The sequence below is a fragment of the Protopterus annectens genome, chromosome 14.part0, assembly GCF_019279795.1.
Source record: "Protopterus annectens isolate FY-2018-M chromosome 14.part0, PAN1.0, whole genome shotgun sequence".
Taxonomy (NCBI): domain Eukaryota; kingdom Metazoa; phylum Chordata; order Ceratodontiformes; family Protopteridae; genus Protopterus; species Protopterus annectens.
In genome coordinates this window covers 772,670,248-772,686,691 of record NC_056748.1, presented here as the reverse complement: position 1 = coordinate 772,686,691, position 16,444 = coordinate 772,670,248, and the positions used below count along the sequence as shown (strand labels likewise).

The following is a 16,444-nucleotide window of genomic DNA, read 5'->3' as shown; positions in this document are numbered from 1 at the left end:
AAGAATCTGTTTTGTGAACTGTCGTAAATAGTCGTAAACACCTTTTCTACAAGTGTGACAATTTACGGCAGTAAACATCCTGCAGAGGTCAGTTGTAGAAGAAGGGTACAAGTTGGTATCCTGTCTGAAGAGTTATCCCGGTTTTGGAAATTGTGTGTATGATATGGATAATAATAGTGGCTCTGTGAGTTCCAGAGGAAGTGGCTTTGGGGGGCTTTTCGGGAGCGGAGGACATGGTTATTCCAACACGGAGCTGGCTGGTGTACCATGTGAGTATAATATTTCTTATGTTGCGGTATTATGATGTAGTTCCACTGAATTTGCATATTTTGCTTTATTTCTTTGTGTGAGTAACATATGCTCATGTAAATGGCTTCATGTAAGCTGACCATAGCCCATGGTTACGTGTGTATCCTGCCAGTAGTTACAAGTGCGTACTTGACTTTATAGATGCTGACTTCTCCGTACTTTTCATGTAGCATCGTATCTATATTAATTAATTTATTGACCGGGAGTGTCTGACTGGACGTAGGTTTATTTTCAGCGGAGACCCGGGGAGAAAAGCTCCACAGTTTAAAATAAACAGACAGTAGTTACATTGGATTACGTAGCGATTACTAATTTACATAGCAATTGCTTACAACATATTTACAGATCATAGTACATCAGTAGACAACTAGAATCTATCTGTGAAGTACATAACAGACATTAACAAATGTTACAATAAGAAGTTCCTGTTGTATAATAAGTAATAGGCTTATGAGCATCTGAGCTTGCTATAATCAAGGTAGTTAGTGGAGTGGAAAGAAAGGTAATGGTTGGATGGGGTGGGTGATATTAGAGTGGGAGTTGCAAGGGCATCGCCTGCATGTTTTTAGGTGCGCTTTTAGTAAAGTTTTGAAGTGGGTTCATGATGGTATGGAGGTAATTGTGGGTGGGAGGGAGTTCCATAATTTGGCTATGGCGCAAGAGAATAGTGCTTCACCAGCAGAGTTATTGGCTTTAGTGATCTGCAAGTGATTTTTTTGCTGGATCTTAGTGGTCTGGTGGTGTGATAGGGTTGGAGTAGATTCTGGAGGGATGGGACATTTAGTGGATGGTTTACTAGTTTGTGGGCGAGTGAGAGTTGATACCATTGAAGGAGATGAGGGAGTTCAAGCCAGCTCAGTTCAGCAAGTAAGAGAGAGTGGTGACTACGGTAGGATGTCCCTGTGGCGAATTTGGCGATTTTGTTGTAGCAGGTCTCTAGCTTGTTTAGATTGCATTGCCTTTGGTTGGTATATATTGGAGAGGCATAAAGTAGGGTGGAGATAAGGTGGGAATTTGCTATTGAAATCTTTGCTGCTTTGGTGAGAAGTTGCTTATTTCTGTATAATGCTCCTAGTTTTTTGTGGACTTTTTTTATGGTCATGGATATGCGAATGTCAAATTTTAGTTTGTCTATTTCCACTCCTAGCAATTTGGTGTGTTCAGTTGGGTATATAGTGGTGTTGTCTTTTGCTGTGATGTTAAAGTGAGAGTTGTTTTGAGTATGTTTGGTGGGTTGGAAGATGAGTAGTTTAGTTTTGTTTGGGTTGAGTATTAATTGGGCATCGGATAACCAAGTTTCAACAGAGGAAAAGGCTTCCTGTGTGACTTTTTGCAGTTTGGGTAGGGACTGGGCTGAGCAGATGATGGTTGAGTCATTTGTGTATTGTATGAGTGTGCCATGTTTGGTGGCAGAGGCTAGATTATTGGTGAAAACAGAGAAGAGTAGGGGTCCAAGGATGGATCCTTGGGGAACCCCTATGGAGACAGGTAGTTGGGGAGATAGGTCATTCTGCCATACAACGGATTGTTGGCGGTCAGACAGGTAACTCTGAAACAGCTTGGTGACTGATTGTGAGAAGGATAGGTTATTGAGGACAGAGATAAGTTGTTTGTGTGGGACCATGTCACATGCTTTAGATAGGTCTAGGAAAGTAGCAGAGGAGAGAGAGCCATTGTTTTTATGCTGAAGGATAGTGTTAGTAAAGGAGAGTAAGGCAGTGGTGGTGCTATGGTTTGGTCGGAAACCATGCTGAGTATTGGAAAGGAGGTTGTTAGTAAGGAGGTAGTCTGAGACCTGAGAGTGTATGCATCTCTCTAGTATTTTGGAGAGTGAAGAGAGAATAGCTATGGGGCAGTAATTGGTTAGCTCTGTGGAGGGTCTGCTTTTGTGGAGGGGAATTGTATGTGATAATTTCCACAGTGTGGGAATGTAACTTAATGACAGAGATCGGTTAATCAAGATGGATACTGGGTAGGTCAGAGCATCAGCTGCGATTTGTAGATATTCACTTGGGAGGTTGTCTGCTGCTAATTTGGTGGGCTTAAGTTTAGAGTTTTTTTGTGTTGGAAGTAGGTACAGGAGAAAAAGAGAAGGCAGTAGGGAGATTACTAGTTGAAGGTGTGGGTTGGAGGGGAGGGGGGTTGTGTTGTTTATCTAGTGATAGTATAGTTTGTGTGAAGTGTGTGTTGAATGAGGTAGCAATATTTTCTGAGTGAGGGATGTTAGGAGGAGGGGTACTGACTTTACCTAGGTGGAGGATGGAGTTGATGGAGGACCAGAATTGTTTGAGGCTGAGTTGGGAGGAGTCTAGGGCAGACTGGTAGTATTGGAATTTGTCCTGTTTTATTAGCTTTTTGACTCTATTGCGTAGTTCTAGGAATCTCTGTCTAGTTGAGGGGGTTTTGGTTTTGCGCCAGTGCTCCCAGGCTTTATCCCTGTTTTTCATTTCTGACTTGGTGGTTTTCTGTAGCCATGGGGAGGGTTGAAGAAATCAAAACAGATGAGTTATTATCATAGTGTGTACAATTGCTGTATATAGCCATCATTCTCTTAAGAAAACTCCACACTGTAAACATTTCCACATTGGTAAACATTTTGTTACAGTATGATGTATGTTCTCTTTTTCATGGTATTATGTACTTTGCCTCTCTGTAGTCCATCGTGGCTAAAAATATCAATTTAGCAGTCCACTTACTTGGTTAGTAATATTCAAATACATACATTGTTTCAAGAGGTGCCCTTCTAGATTATCTGGTTGCAATTATTTTAGTATGTATATTTTGCTAAATACTGCTGTCATGTTTTTACATTTTGGGCTGTTCTGTATGCAAATGCTAACCGGTAAAAGTACTTTGGGAAGAAACTGTCTGTTGTCTAAACCTTAAGAGTTTTAGATAGCATCATAGGTCTGCTCTTAGACAATGCTGTGACCTGCTTGTATTCTTTCTACTGCCATTTTTAACCACGTTATTGCTATAATATTAAATGAGCTGGTATTTTATTTTCTAATATTTTTTAGTATATGATTGATTTTGGGTTTCATGCTTGCAATTCACCCTTTTTTGTTACTTAAAGCTAGGTAAACTAAGCATGTGTGTGAACATTAGTGAAAGAGTGTTTTTCTCAGCACATTTTAATAAGTGTCCTTTGGGCCTTTGTGTCATGGTTATTAGTGCTTATGTTTTGAAGATGACTACTGTCACTGTTATGGTTAGACTACTTTCTATGCAAATGCAAGTCTTAAGTGCTGATGAATCAAAACCATAATAGATTTGTTATAAACAATGTGTGTTGAAAAAAGCTGCTTAGCCTCTGTTATTGGTGCTTTGCTGTTCTCTTTTTCTTTTTGTGCAAAATATGTCTAAGAGCTGTTACCAGTGAAGTGGAAAATTTGAAAAGAAAAACTTAAATTATTATCTGAAGTGTACTAGCACAAACTAATGTTACTACTACTTAAATTTTCAAAGTAGCATGCCTGAAGCAGATGTGTAGATCTTATTTGTAATATTCATGTGAAACTAAATGATCGTAAAGTATTTGGTGTCAATATAAAAAAACAAGAAATACAAGATGATGTAATTCAAGAGAGTTGGCATAGCAAGTACGCCTTTGAATTTTTGAACCATTTGACTTGTCATTTACTTGGTATGGTGAAAATAATTCTTTGCTTGAATGCACATTTAAAGTGAGGGTTAGAAAATGTTCAGTCTGGTGTTATTTTGCTTGGAGTACAAATATTTATTGACTTCCAGAATTTCAACTGAATGTTAGTGTTTGATTCCTGGGAAATTCTGGTAGCTTTGAAGAGTCGAATGAAGTAAGAGGTAAACCAATATTGAGAAAATTGGTGTGCATAAGAAATGGATTGAGTCTATAACATAATTACTGTTGTACATATGTATACAATTTTGTTTAGTTTTACAATATTTTAGTTCTATACAGCAGTAGTAGTGGTAGTGATGGTGTTTGGTATTCATATGCAAGTGTTCCCTGTGCTTGATGTAAACCAGTAATCCTGGCAAGTGAAGATTGAATTTTTTTAACTAAAAAAACAAAACATTTAACCAGTGAGCCAATAAAAAGAATTGAGGTTTCCATTTGTTGTATTGCCAGTACCTGAATTGATTAAAAAAGCTGTTGTACAGATAATTAAGAGGTGTGATGGTGGTGTTAATGTACTTGCTGACCTATTTCCATACTTTGGCACAGGAAGAGAGCATGATGTGAGAATGAATTATTGGAAATTGGCTAGACTTGAACTAGCCCATAAGAGCAGCTTGCGAATGAAGAGATGGGGGCAGAATAACTCTTAAGTTGAATAAAAGTAAGATCTGTTTGTATTTTGTCTTTATTTGCTGAATTGGGTCTTAGCTTTAGAGCCGTCATCTGACTCCTGATTTTTGACTTTATTCTCTGTTCTGCCTACTCTCTCTTCACTGTGTTTGGTTGTTTAGATAACTTTACTTTGGCAAGTAGAGCAGCTGGTTGTGGTGCTTTTCAAAGTTGTTCTCGTTTTGATTGTTGTCCTGGATGTAAAGCAGAAGGGGGAGGGGTACTTTTCCAGATCTGTGGCCTTCTCTTAGTGGTAAGGCTGACAGTTAATGCTGTTCTTGTGGGCTTTAGTCTTCTCTGTGTTGTCTTGGATTGTGTTTTGATGGGTAAGGAATTTACCCATCTAGGGCTTTCCTTCTTTTATCCAGTCTGCTTGGCTTATTTAGCTTTTGGTAGTTTCATCATTTGGGAGACGGTGTGCTGCAATGCATTTCATTGATTAGGCATTTTCATTATTGGCTAAATGGTCTTTGGAGACGTGATGTCCACTAGTGACATTGTTGTCTTTGTGTACAGTTCTTTGTTTTTATTTTGCCTGATTTTATATTACTATATTTTCATCCTGTTTAGATTGTTTTGTTTGTTTTTTATGTATTTACTTGGTTGAATGCAGCTTAGTAAAGAAGTTTTTGTACGGCTGAGAAATATGGGTAGTATCTTACCATCTGAAGGCTTGAAACAAGACTGTGTGAGAAAGGAAGAATAGTAGTGCAGAAAACTCCTGAGAACAAAGTAGCTTTCGTGAGTTTTTATTCCCGATTGTCAGAATTAAATTTGCTGTTAAAAATATTGGAATATTGCTATGAAATGGTTTTGAATCTAGAAAGAAAAGTTTTGAATTCTTTTTATATAGTTGACAATTGGCGCCTGCACTAGTGGCCTAGATGACTACAGCCAAGCAACCCGAGTTCTAGCAGCTCAGACACTTGTTGACTTGGGTTGAGGATGTGAGTGCGCTCCATTTTAGATCCCTGATAGGAGCTAGGTTCGTATAGGAGTGTTGTACTGTAGAAGGGTATGTGATGGGATATATTTCGTTAGGAAAAACAGTTCAACACCAGTGTGACACTTTCCAAATTCCTTCATATCTTCATGGGCCCCTAAAAAGATTTGGGATTATTCCAGGGAAAGCTGAAGTGAGTCTGTATGAGAAGTCTGGGAGCAGCTGGTAGTCCGCTATGGGGAGCCAAAAACGTATGTGGCCAGAGGACAGTTAACTCAAGTAGCTACACTGAGGTAATGTGACTGTGAGAAGTTCACAATAACACACACACATACTAATTACAGTAGAAGTTGTGCAGTTATTCTTCAAGATGTTTTTGTGTATCTTGGTCCTTTTACATAATACCAGTGGAGGTATAATTGGGTTAGGGCAAACATACTTTTTTATTGTATGAAAACGAAGAATTTCTGTAATATACGTATTGAAAAGTATTGTCGCTTGAAATAATCTTAAATGCATGCTACTGAAATTTGTACAAAAAGCACATTTAAGACTGTAGAAATTATTTACATTTGTGGATTTCCTGTTGCAGGTCTCTGCAATTATACTTTATTCCAAAGTCCCTCCTCAGTCATCCGCTTTCTTTCTTTGTCCTGATGTTTGTCTAGTTTACCACTTCAGCTCAGGGCTTCAAGCTGGGAGATCCTTGGTGTAGGCATAGGGCTCATAAGATCAGAGCATCCTAGTATAGCACCATCCTGACAACTTTTACTATGTGGTACCGACTATTTTGCCCAATTTCCCATTATTCGTTGGAAATGTACACAACCCTGGTCTTGTGCCATTGCAAATCTCGCCCCTCCATCCACAGGGTAGGTGAGCTGCCACAAATGTCACTCCATTCTGCCCTATTTTCTCAGGTATTGGATTTGCTAATGGAACCCAAGTCACGTCTAACACAGTCACAAGTCCCCATCCCTTTAATGCAGGCGTTGGCAGAGAGACTGTTGTTTATAGTGTTAACTAACAAATTGTCATAACTTGTATGTACATATCTTAAGTGACATTTATGCAGTCTCAAAAACAGTCTGTTTTTATACTACACGATTATGGCTTGGTATTCATAGGATCATGGGAGGTTACTAGGCTAATGGCTCTGGGCCCCTTACAAGCCTACCCAAGAGTTTATCCCGAAAAAGAAACCTCAGTCAGCACCTGTTGCCCCTGTCTGTGAGGGACACGGGTGAAACCCATGGGACATATTTGTGGTTTCCCATCCACTCAAGGTTGCACTTGAAGAGGGTCCGTGAGGTGCTCTGTTTGACGTGTATGGGAAGTCTATTCCAGAGACTGGGCAGCCTGTAGGAGACAAAACCTGTCTCTCCAGCAGGTTTTGTTGACATTGCCAGTTAGTTTCAGGCCTTTTGAGCAGGTATTGTGTGAGGAGTTTGACTTATGGATATGGAGCATCTGTAGTAGGGCAGGGTCTGAGATTGCCTTGTAGACGAGACACCGATCACCCCTGAGCAATCTGTATGATAGCAAGTAGAGTGATATTGATTTTGAGCCTGTCTGCATAGGCCAGGTGTTAGAGGCCATGGATTCTTTTTGTGAGGGATTTCAGTGGCCTTTCCAGTTGGTGCAGATGTTTGGAGAGGTACATCCCAAACGGAGCGTTATACTCCATTATTGGTCTAATGGGAGAGGAGTATTATGCGATAATAACCTTTTTTTTTTTCTGGATGCAATCCCTTTATTTATGAGATGAACTGAGTAAAAGGCATTTTTGATCACTGCCGCTACATGATGGTCGAACGTGAGATTATCAACCTGAGTGCCCGGGTCTCTCACCACATGTGTGCTTAGGGTGTTGCTGTTGATGTGGTAATAAGTAGGGGTCATGTTTTTGCTGAATGGTATGATACATTTTTTTGCATTTAGTTTAAGGCTATGACTTTGGCACCAGGCATTAGTTGCTGCGAGACCCTCTTGCAGTATGTTAGCATCATTTGGGGAGTCAGTGACAGCACCCAACTTACAGTCATCCGCAAACTTGGTCAGCCACAGGCCCTTTGCCTGGACCTCTGAGAAATAGATGCCAAACAGTAGGGGTCCCAAGACAGATCCCTGAGGAACTCTACTAGTGACATATCTGCTATTGGAGGTGGAGATGCCTGTTTTGACTTTGAGGATTCTGCCAGTGAGACAGTTTTGCCACCCACCTGATGAGATGGGGATTTACGCCAAGTTGTGTTAGCTTTTCGGTGATGCCTGAGTGGGGATTGTGTCAGAGGCCTTGGCCAAGTCAAGGTAAGCTGTATGTATTGACTTTTCCTCATCCAGGGCCTTGGTGACAGTCTCAAGTCAACCAGGTTCAATGGGCAAAATCTGTCCTTGACTAAGCCGAACTGGGTGGGGTCAAGTGCTTGGAGATTGCTTATGTCCTTGTTTAGAAGATCCATAATAATACGCACCATGGCTTTACAGATCAGAATTGTCAAGCTAATGGGGTGATATTTTTCAGGGTCAGTAGTGGCTCCACCTTTGTGCAAGGGGATGACAATGGCAGTTCTCCACTCTGCTGGAATGAAGACAGTACTTAGGCTGTGGTTGAATAGGGTGCTCAATGGAGAAGCCAGTTCTTGCTGTAGATGGTGCAGAATACATCCTGAGATACTGTCAAGTCCCATGGAAGCTGTGTTCTTTGCCTTGGATAGGGCCTGTAACACTTGATCGATGGAAATGTGAAGTGCGGGACAAGTATCGGGGATGTTGAAACGTCCTTTGGGGACGACAGGTTCAGTGCAAACTTGACCTCGCTGTCTGCTAGCAGGATGGCTAAGTCAACAGCATCAGTGTAAGTGATACTGTTAAGTACTAATTCAGAACAAACTTAGTTTTTGCCACGGAGGTTCCTGACATAACTGAAGAAGACTTTTTGGTTTTTGTTGTTGTGGAGGCTAGTTTCGATTCATAATTTGCTTTAGAGGTTTTCAGTAGTGATCCAGTTTGTTTGTTGAGGCTAAGGAGGGAGGTTTTCCAATTTGAAATTTGTTCCCTTTTACCCTTGGACAACAGTTTGTTCCTTTTGTTGTAAAGTTTATTGATTTAAAGGATGTCCACCAAACAGGTTTGTGTTTCCTTAAGGAGCGGGTTTTAGATCTGTTGGGTATGGCTGTGTCCATGCAGTTGTACAGATGTTTGTATACTGCATTGGCATACTGTTCAGCATATTTGTCTGCATCCTCCTGAGGGGGGCGGTGGTGTGAAGCCAGAGATACCCTCCATTAGGAGGTTGTAGTCAGCTTTTGAGAAGTGTTTTGGCTGGGGTGGGGGTGGGGGGTGGGAGACGGACTTCGAATGAGACAGTCCGATGAGCTGATCTCACCAGGGAAGAACATACTATGGGAATGGTGCATCGGTCACCCATGTTGGTAAGAACAAAGTCCAGAATGTTATCTCCCCTTGTGGGGGATGAGACGAGCTGGTCTAGTGTGTTAGAATTGATGAAGTCGAGGAATCGTTGAGAGAGTAAACACAAAAAAGCAAACTTGTAGTTACGAGCCCAAACTGAATGATGTAAAATCCGTTTTATTAGCAAACGCTTTCAGAGAGACCAATGCCCCTCCTTCCTCAGACACAAAAATGGCAACATTTCTTGCTATCCTTATATAGGGTAGCAGTCAAACACTTGTAACATCACCACACATGACATAAGTACATCTAACAGTTTTTGCGGTACCAGTTTTTTGTGCACCTTTAGTGTAGATCATTTAGTGATACGGGGATTGCTCAATAAAAATTGGGCTTTGTTGACGGAGGATATCTATTTAAGTAGTAAATTGGGAAATGGTCCAAAAATCACATTTAGGAGGGGGTACAATTTGAAATTTTTGCTTGAGGGTAAAACTCAAGGTTGTACTAAATAACAACAACAACCTTTCCTCTGGTATCGCAAAGTGTGGTGCATGTAAACAATGTAAGTTTATATGCACTGACTCGATGGTTAAGGAATCATATGTTTAAAGTAAGAGGGAAATTTAATTATGAAACCAACAGCTTGGTTTACGTGGCCTTGTGTCAGAAATGCGCTGCTTTTTATATAGGTAAAACTGAAAGGAAGTTAAAGCAGCGCATTTATGAACATATATATGCAGTTAATAAGCATGATTCTAACAATGCTCTTGCAAGACACATAAGTAATTTCCCTGAACATTCTTTTAAATTCACCATCCTTACAAAAATAAATGTTGGGATTCGGAGTGGTCCATGGCAGACTAGATTAGAAATGGATGAACTCCTTTGGCAAATCCGTACAGCTGCTTACATGTATCCGGGCTTGAATGATCATGTTTCTGTTGCTTGCTTTTTAAGATATTATTCAATGAAAAGGTGAAATCATAGTCTTTTAGCCTTATTATTATTTTATTTTATTTTAATTTTATTTTTTATTTTTATTCTCATTTTTATGTATAACGCTATTTTAGCACAACCTAAATGTGTTATTTATTTATGTAACACAAGTTGGTGGGGTGTTTAAATTAAATGAATGACATTGTATTTGGCATTTGAATTTTAACAACGGATAGAATTTAGTATTCTTGAGGACATTTTATAACAATTTTGTCATAATTGGTTAATTAAGTATGAAGTAATTGTTTGATTGCTACCCTATAAGGATAGCAAGAAATGTTGCCATTTTTTTGTCTGAGGAAGGAGGGGCATTGGTCTCTTCGAAAGCATTTGCTAATAAAACGTATTTTACATCATTCAGTTTGGGCTCGTAACTACAAGTTTGCTTTTTTGTTTTTTCTCTGTTTGTTTGGTTCTTGCTCGTTGTATTCGGAGTTTGTTTTTAGCAATGAGCTTGGCAGTTACGTCCCCACAAGGATCTTTGTTTTCTCAATCGTTGAGAGAGTGCATTAGTGCAAGAATAGTTCATCCAGTCTGTGGTGGGGTAGTTGAAGTCACCAAGGATCAGGGTGTTAGGGGTTACCTTGAAAGAGTCCAGTAGATTCAGGTAAGAGGAGTGGGTGTCCTGAGTCATGGAGGGGGGTCTATAGCTAGCTATAACTTGGATGGGTGTCTTGCCCAACTGCCAGCTGTACCTGGAGTAGTTCTAGTGTGTCATGCTGGCAACCCAGTCTGGAGATGTGCCTGTCCTTAATGAAGATGGAGACACCACCTTTTAGTCTTCCCAACCTCATTTTGGGGTCAGAATGTGTGGAATGATGTATAGTCTGGTAAGGCAGGGGTGCTCTCCGCAGCCCTGAACCAAGTTTCTGTGACTGCACAGACGGCATCTTCCAGTGCAAAGAGGGCTTCCAGTAAGTCCATGTTCAAGTTAAGGCTGTTGGAGTTAATCAGCATGACCTTCATTTTACTCGTCGACAGATCTTTTAAGTTGGAAGGTTTGTCTTTTAAAATGGAAAATGTGTATAGACCAGGCAATGGAAAATTATGTAGCAGATATTTTGAGTCTCCTGAAGTGTCTTTCTTAAGTATAAATCTGGAAGAGATACATATGTATATCAGATGTACTGATTCATTTGTAGTCAATTTAAGGGGAAAAACAATACAATTTGTTTGAAGATTACAGCCATAATGAAACTTTTGCAGTGGTTCTTCAAGAAGATGAATTGGTTGTATACCTCTCCGACTTGGTTGTGATGTACAAACGTTTAAAAGAACTTATACTTGGGAGAGGAATTGAATGTAAATTGGGTAGCCCCAGAACTGTCCCATTACTGAAAGAAGCTTGAGGAGTTCAGCAGTGTACTGATAGGGTTCCAGAAACAAGGTAGCATTGGGGTGTGGCAGTGAAAATTTGGACAGAAAGTTGATATTTGTGAAGAAAAACCCCTTTCATTTAAAGATGAAATAAGTCATATACAAGGTCTGCTTTCTAAAAAAGATAAGTAATAGAACCTTCTCAAAAGAAGTAAGTGTTGTCAAGCGTGCAGGAGTTGCACTTAGAATTGTTGAATATGAATGAGTTTGTTGTTCTGTCAGTGAATGTTGGAACAAACTGAGCAAAATGTTCAGAGTCAGTTTTTACTCCAGTACTTTCCAAAACAGTAACCCCAGAGGAGAAGTCTTGTAGTGCTTTTTGAGGCTAGTCTCAACCTTCAGTCACTTGGTTACTAGAGAATTTACCTTGAATTTTCTCCCTTCTCTGATTTTGGTTCTACTTGCAGATAATGTGATCTCTTTGTTAATATCTGGTCTGGGCAAAATTTGGGAAGAGAGGTGTGTGTGTGTGTGTGTGTGTGTGTGTGTGTGTGTGTGTGTGGTGTCTCAGAAAATTAGTTGGGATAGTTGGTTAATATTAAGTCTTGTGTTTAGTGAAGAAGCCAACTGTTAATTGATGAGACTTTGAAAATCTGAGATAGATGGGGCTATGAAAGCTGTGGGCAGCAGATGAAGGTAGTTTTTGGGGTCCTGAATAATCTACCTAGCATAGGGACATACTAGGCTAGCTGCCCTTGTGGGCCTTTTTAAGCCTATCCAGTTTCCCTTTTTTGTGCTTGAATTCACCTATCCCATTATGGTTGTAAACTGACTATACCCATCCCATGGTGGATAATAATGGATTACCCCTAATGGAAATAATTGGGATTATACCATAGATAATGTAAGGGGATCTGTACATGGAATAAAGCATTTAGAAGTTGCATCTGTCCACTAGTAGTAAAGGGGACAGTCTTGGAGTGAATTTTATGTTTCCCATCCATATATCTAAATTACCTATGAAAACTGACAAGACATGAACTTTGTTTTTATCTGTATGGGAAGTCTGTTACATAGCATTGGTGTTCTCTGCAAAATATGCCTCTCCCTCCATACCTCTTCTGTTGATGTTGCAGAAGAGGTTTATATCCCTACACTGAGTATTAATACTGCCGGTTGATTTGCTGATGTGCATTAAATTCATCAGTAATAGGTCGACTTTGTATGCCGGACATGGGTCACCTCTTAGTAGTCTGAAGGATACCAAGTATAGTGACAGGGCTTTTAGTCTGTCTATGCAAGTCATATTGTTTAGGCTTTGTATCCCTTTAGTAAGGTATCTCTGTGGACATTCCAGCATATGTCTGGACAGATGCATCCCAAAGGGGGCATCGTATTCTGTGACTGCCATAATGAGGGATGAATAAAGGGGGACAGTGACGTCCCTTTGTTTATAAGCTGTACAGTTTAAGACTTTTTCTTAAAACCGACACATATTGGTCAAAAGTGGGTCCCTGTCCACATAAGTTCTCAAACAATTGGGTCAGCTCTTAACAGACATATTGTCAATGTGGTAGTTCCCTGGGTAGATGACCTCATACAGGAAATAACACATTTTTTTAGCATTTGGTTTCCGACATTATTTTCAAACCAGTTACTTATTTCAGAGAAACCTTCCTTCCTACAAGATGACTACATCATATGGGGATTCAGTGAGTGTTCCTAGCTTGCCGTCATCTACAAACATAATCCGCCAGAGCCCTTTGATTGGCTTTTACTTCAGAAAAATAGATTCCAAACAGGAGAAGTCCCAACACAGAACTCTGGGGCTCTCCACTGGTGACTCTCTCTCTCAGGTAACTTCTCTGTTTTTATCTGTGAGCCAGTTGGCAATCCAACATGTGACACAAGGGTTTATTTAGCTTTTCTACTATGCTTATCATATTGATAACTAACTCCCTGAAATTTGATCTATAGTCTTGTATCTGTGAACCTGTGACGAAAACTGTCCTGTTGATCATCACGTGTCCACTATTATAAGGAAGTTCTTCATTACACAGCTTTTATATAAAGATGTGGCATTGAGGGGTGAAATCATTTCACTGTACTTGGCACTTATAAGGCTGATTATTGAATATAATGCCCCTTTCAGTATGTACCTGTTCTAACACTTGCCACGACTGCAATGACAACAATGCTTTCTTACAAAAAAAAAAAAAATCAAGGACCAAAGTCTTAAAAAAACTATGCATTTCATTTCAAGGCATTGTTCCTTCTCTTGGTATCATACAGACTACTAAGAGTCTACCTCTTCCGTATGTATAGAGCCTCAACAGACCCTGTTTTGTCTGACCTATTACACATTTGCAAGTCCAATGGTAGCCTGCCTCTGGGTTCTTCATAGATTAAATATAAGGGTTAAACTGCCATGAGAATGTAAGGCCAGGCTTCTTATCTTCTCACAGATCAGTAGCATAGGAAATGAACTTGTGAAGCAACTAGCATCATCTTGTAAGGATCCTTGTTGGTTTCTGAAGGAGGTGGGTGACACTTTTTTTAAGTGGAGTAGCAGATGTGCAAAGTAAACCAGTGGCAAGTTCTTTAGACTCTGCAAAAATTGGTTGATATGGTATATGAGGCAAGAAGATGCAATTTGAGGGAGGCTGAGTGACGTGTTAGAAAGCGAGGGAACATTTTGACTGCCTAAACATGTTTATCAGTCCAGCATGTTCTTTAAGTTGCAGTAGAGATTGGGGTCTTTACAATAGGTGTTTCTGCCACTATTGGACTTAAAAAAAAAAAAGGATGAAGTATATAGAGGTTATATGCATGGCAGAGATTTCCCCTTGTAAGATGCTGAAAAGAGGAACATTGCTATTAAAATTGCTTTTGAAACTTCAGACCATTACAGTATTCCACTCACCAGCCGTTACTCCATCTATGCAAAGATATGAAATCTTGACTGATTGCAAACCTGTGAAGCAGAGTACATTCACAGGCTTTGGGATCAGTCTAATTTGTAGTGTTGAGTATGAAAATCAGGTGCAATTTATTTCATGCTTAGTGCATGGAGCAGCCTAGATGTATTATATTTGTTCTGCTTAAAAGTATTGCATTTTAAGAAAATGGTGTTATTTAACTTGGCATATTAATGAGTGAATAGGATCATTTGACTATGCAGATTTATTCGTAAAAATTGTTAATATTGTGCAAAATGTCTAAAAGTTTAGAAAATAATTTGCTTTTTAATGTCTGATCTACAACATGGTGCCCAGTTGGCATAACTAGAATTTCCATTTAAAAATCTTCAGTAGTCTGATAGCTTGAATGTTGCCAGACTGTTTTGAGCAACAGGTGAAAATGGTTGACATTGCCATTTTTTGAATGGAATAGTGGATGTGTAAAATAATGCAAATGAATGGCTATATAATATTTTTGTACACCAGTTATCTTGATACACATTAAATGTTTAATGTGATTTGTACTAGGAGATGATGCTATGTTCAGCATGAAACATTGATGTGAATGAGTATGACTTGTTAAATGTAAAGGCATAATTGATTGTAAAGCTGTGTAATTATTACTGCTAAATAGCATGCATAGGCTTTAAATGTTACACACAAATATTTTTAGTTTTAAGGAAATTCCAAGATGGCTGCCCACTGAGAAACTGCTTAATTTCAGCTCTCAAATTGTGAAAAATAGAAACTGAGAAGCAAGAGCTAGTGATATTGTAAGCTTGAGTAAAATATACTTACTGGCTAGTAAGTACTGTGGCTAGATGCCGGCAAAGAAGCTTTAACTAGTTGTTCAGATAAATTGATGAAACTGCAAAAATCAGAGGATGAAATAAAAAAAAAAAAGCTGGCACTGTGTGAGACCATCTCGAGAAGAGCAGTTTCAAAAATGGTACAGTTGAAAGACTGAGTGCACAGAAAAAAACTTGAGATTTTATTCTGTACCTTGGAAACTGGAAGCAACATATGTGTTAATTTTATGAAAGCACAAATTAACAGGATTTGTTAATTTTAATTGAAAAGGCAGATCAAGTGTGTACTCCAAACCTGGCCATGAGAAATCAGCCAGGCCCTGTAATGTAAAGATGCAGTCATACCAGAAGAAAGATGATCCTGACAAAGTTGTCAGAAGGGAAAACTGTTTAAAAATTAGAGACAACAGAATGTTAATAGAAAAGTATTACTCGTACACCAGGCAGAAGAGAAGCGCATTTTATGCCATCAATCAAGGGATGTCTTGAGGCCGGTGTGAGGTACAAGCTGCTGTATACAGCTGTCATAAAAATATTTTTTTTCTTGGAAGATCAAATGTATTTTTTTATGCAGAGCAGGCTAATGAGGAAAGAAAACCTTTATCCAACAAAAATTGAGCCAGCTAATGGAAAAGAACTCTGCTTCTCATTCTTTTGATATTGGGGGGGGGGCACAGAGACCGAGGCTAACCATCAGAATCCGGAAGTACTTTGGACTTGTACTAAAGTCTGGTGTTTTGAAATGAACAAGAGGAAGACCAGCAACACTGAAATATATGTAAATAAATGGGAGACTATAAAGCATTGATTTGCATTTATGAAGTATGACTTTGCAAGAAAAGTCTCAAAGAAACTGGACTTTTGTAGACTTAAACTTGTGAGTGGGCTGTGAAGCATATACTCCATTTTATGCCACAATGTTTAGGAGTGCACAAGAATGGGGGAGAAAGGTAACTGTAAGTAAAATCCTTTTTTGTAATTTGCATAAAACATTTTATGATAAACTGCATGATTGATATATATTGTAAAGTATGGTTTGCCTTCATAACATCGGCAGGCACTTCCCCAAACATGCACATAGTCAAACTGTTTCAACGAATTCTCTACCGCCGACATGTCAAAGTTGAACAAAACCATGAACATCGACATTTCCGAATGCTCCATATCTGAAACAAGTGCTACCATGGGTCAAAAAGGGGGTGGGATTTTGTGATTCGGAATATCTGTATTCGCGGTTTTGAAGAGCTGCAGTTCAGAGTTCACAGAAGTTGTTTCGACGATGTGCCTGCCAACATTATGAAGGTAAACCGTATGTGTATCTACTTCACATGACTGAAAACTCAAAATATGAGACCACAAT

The 16,444-nt window shown here is 39.3% G+C and overlaps 1 protein-coding gene across 1 annotated transcript in view; it reads left to right on the top strand.

Moving 5' to 3' along the window:
* Positions 1–50: 50 nt before the first annotated feature.
* Positions 51–16,444, top strand: part of LOC122789234 (mitochondrial import inner membrane translocase subunit Tim23-like) — a 551,726-nt gene continuing 535,332 nt past the window's right edge. The window contains exon 1 of the mRNA XM_044056517.1: positions 51–269. Within this exon, the coding sequence (XP_043912452.1) occupies positions 164–269 (106 nt within the window). The 5' untranslated portion in view covers positions 51–163. The remainder of the gene's footprint in view (positions 270–16,444) is intronic.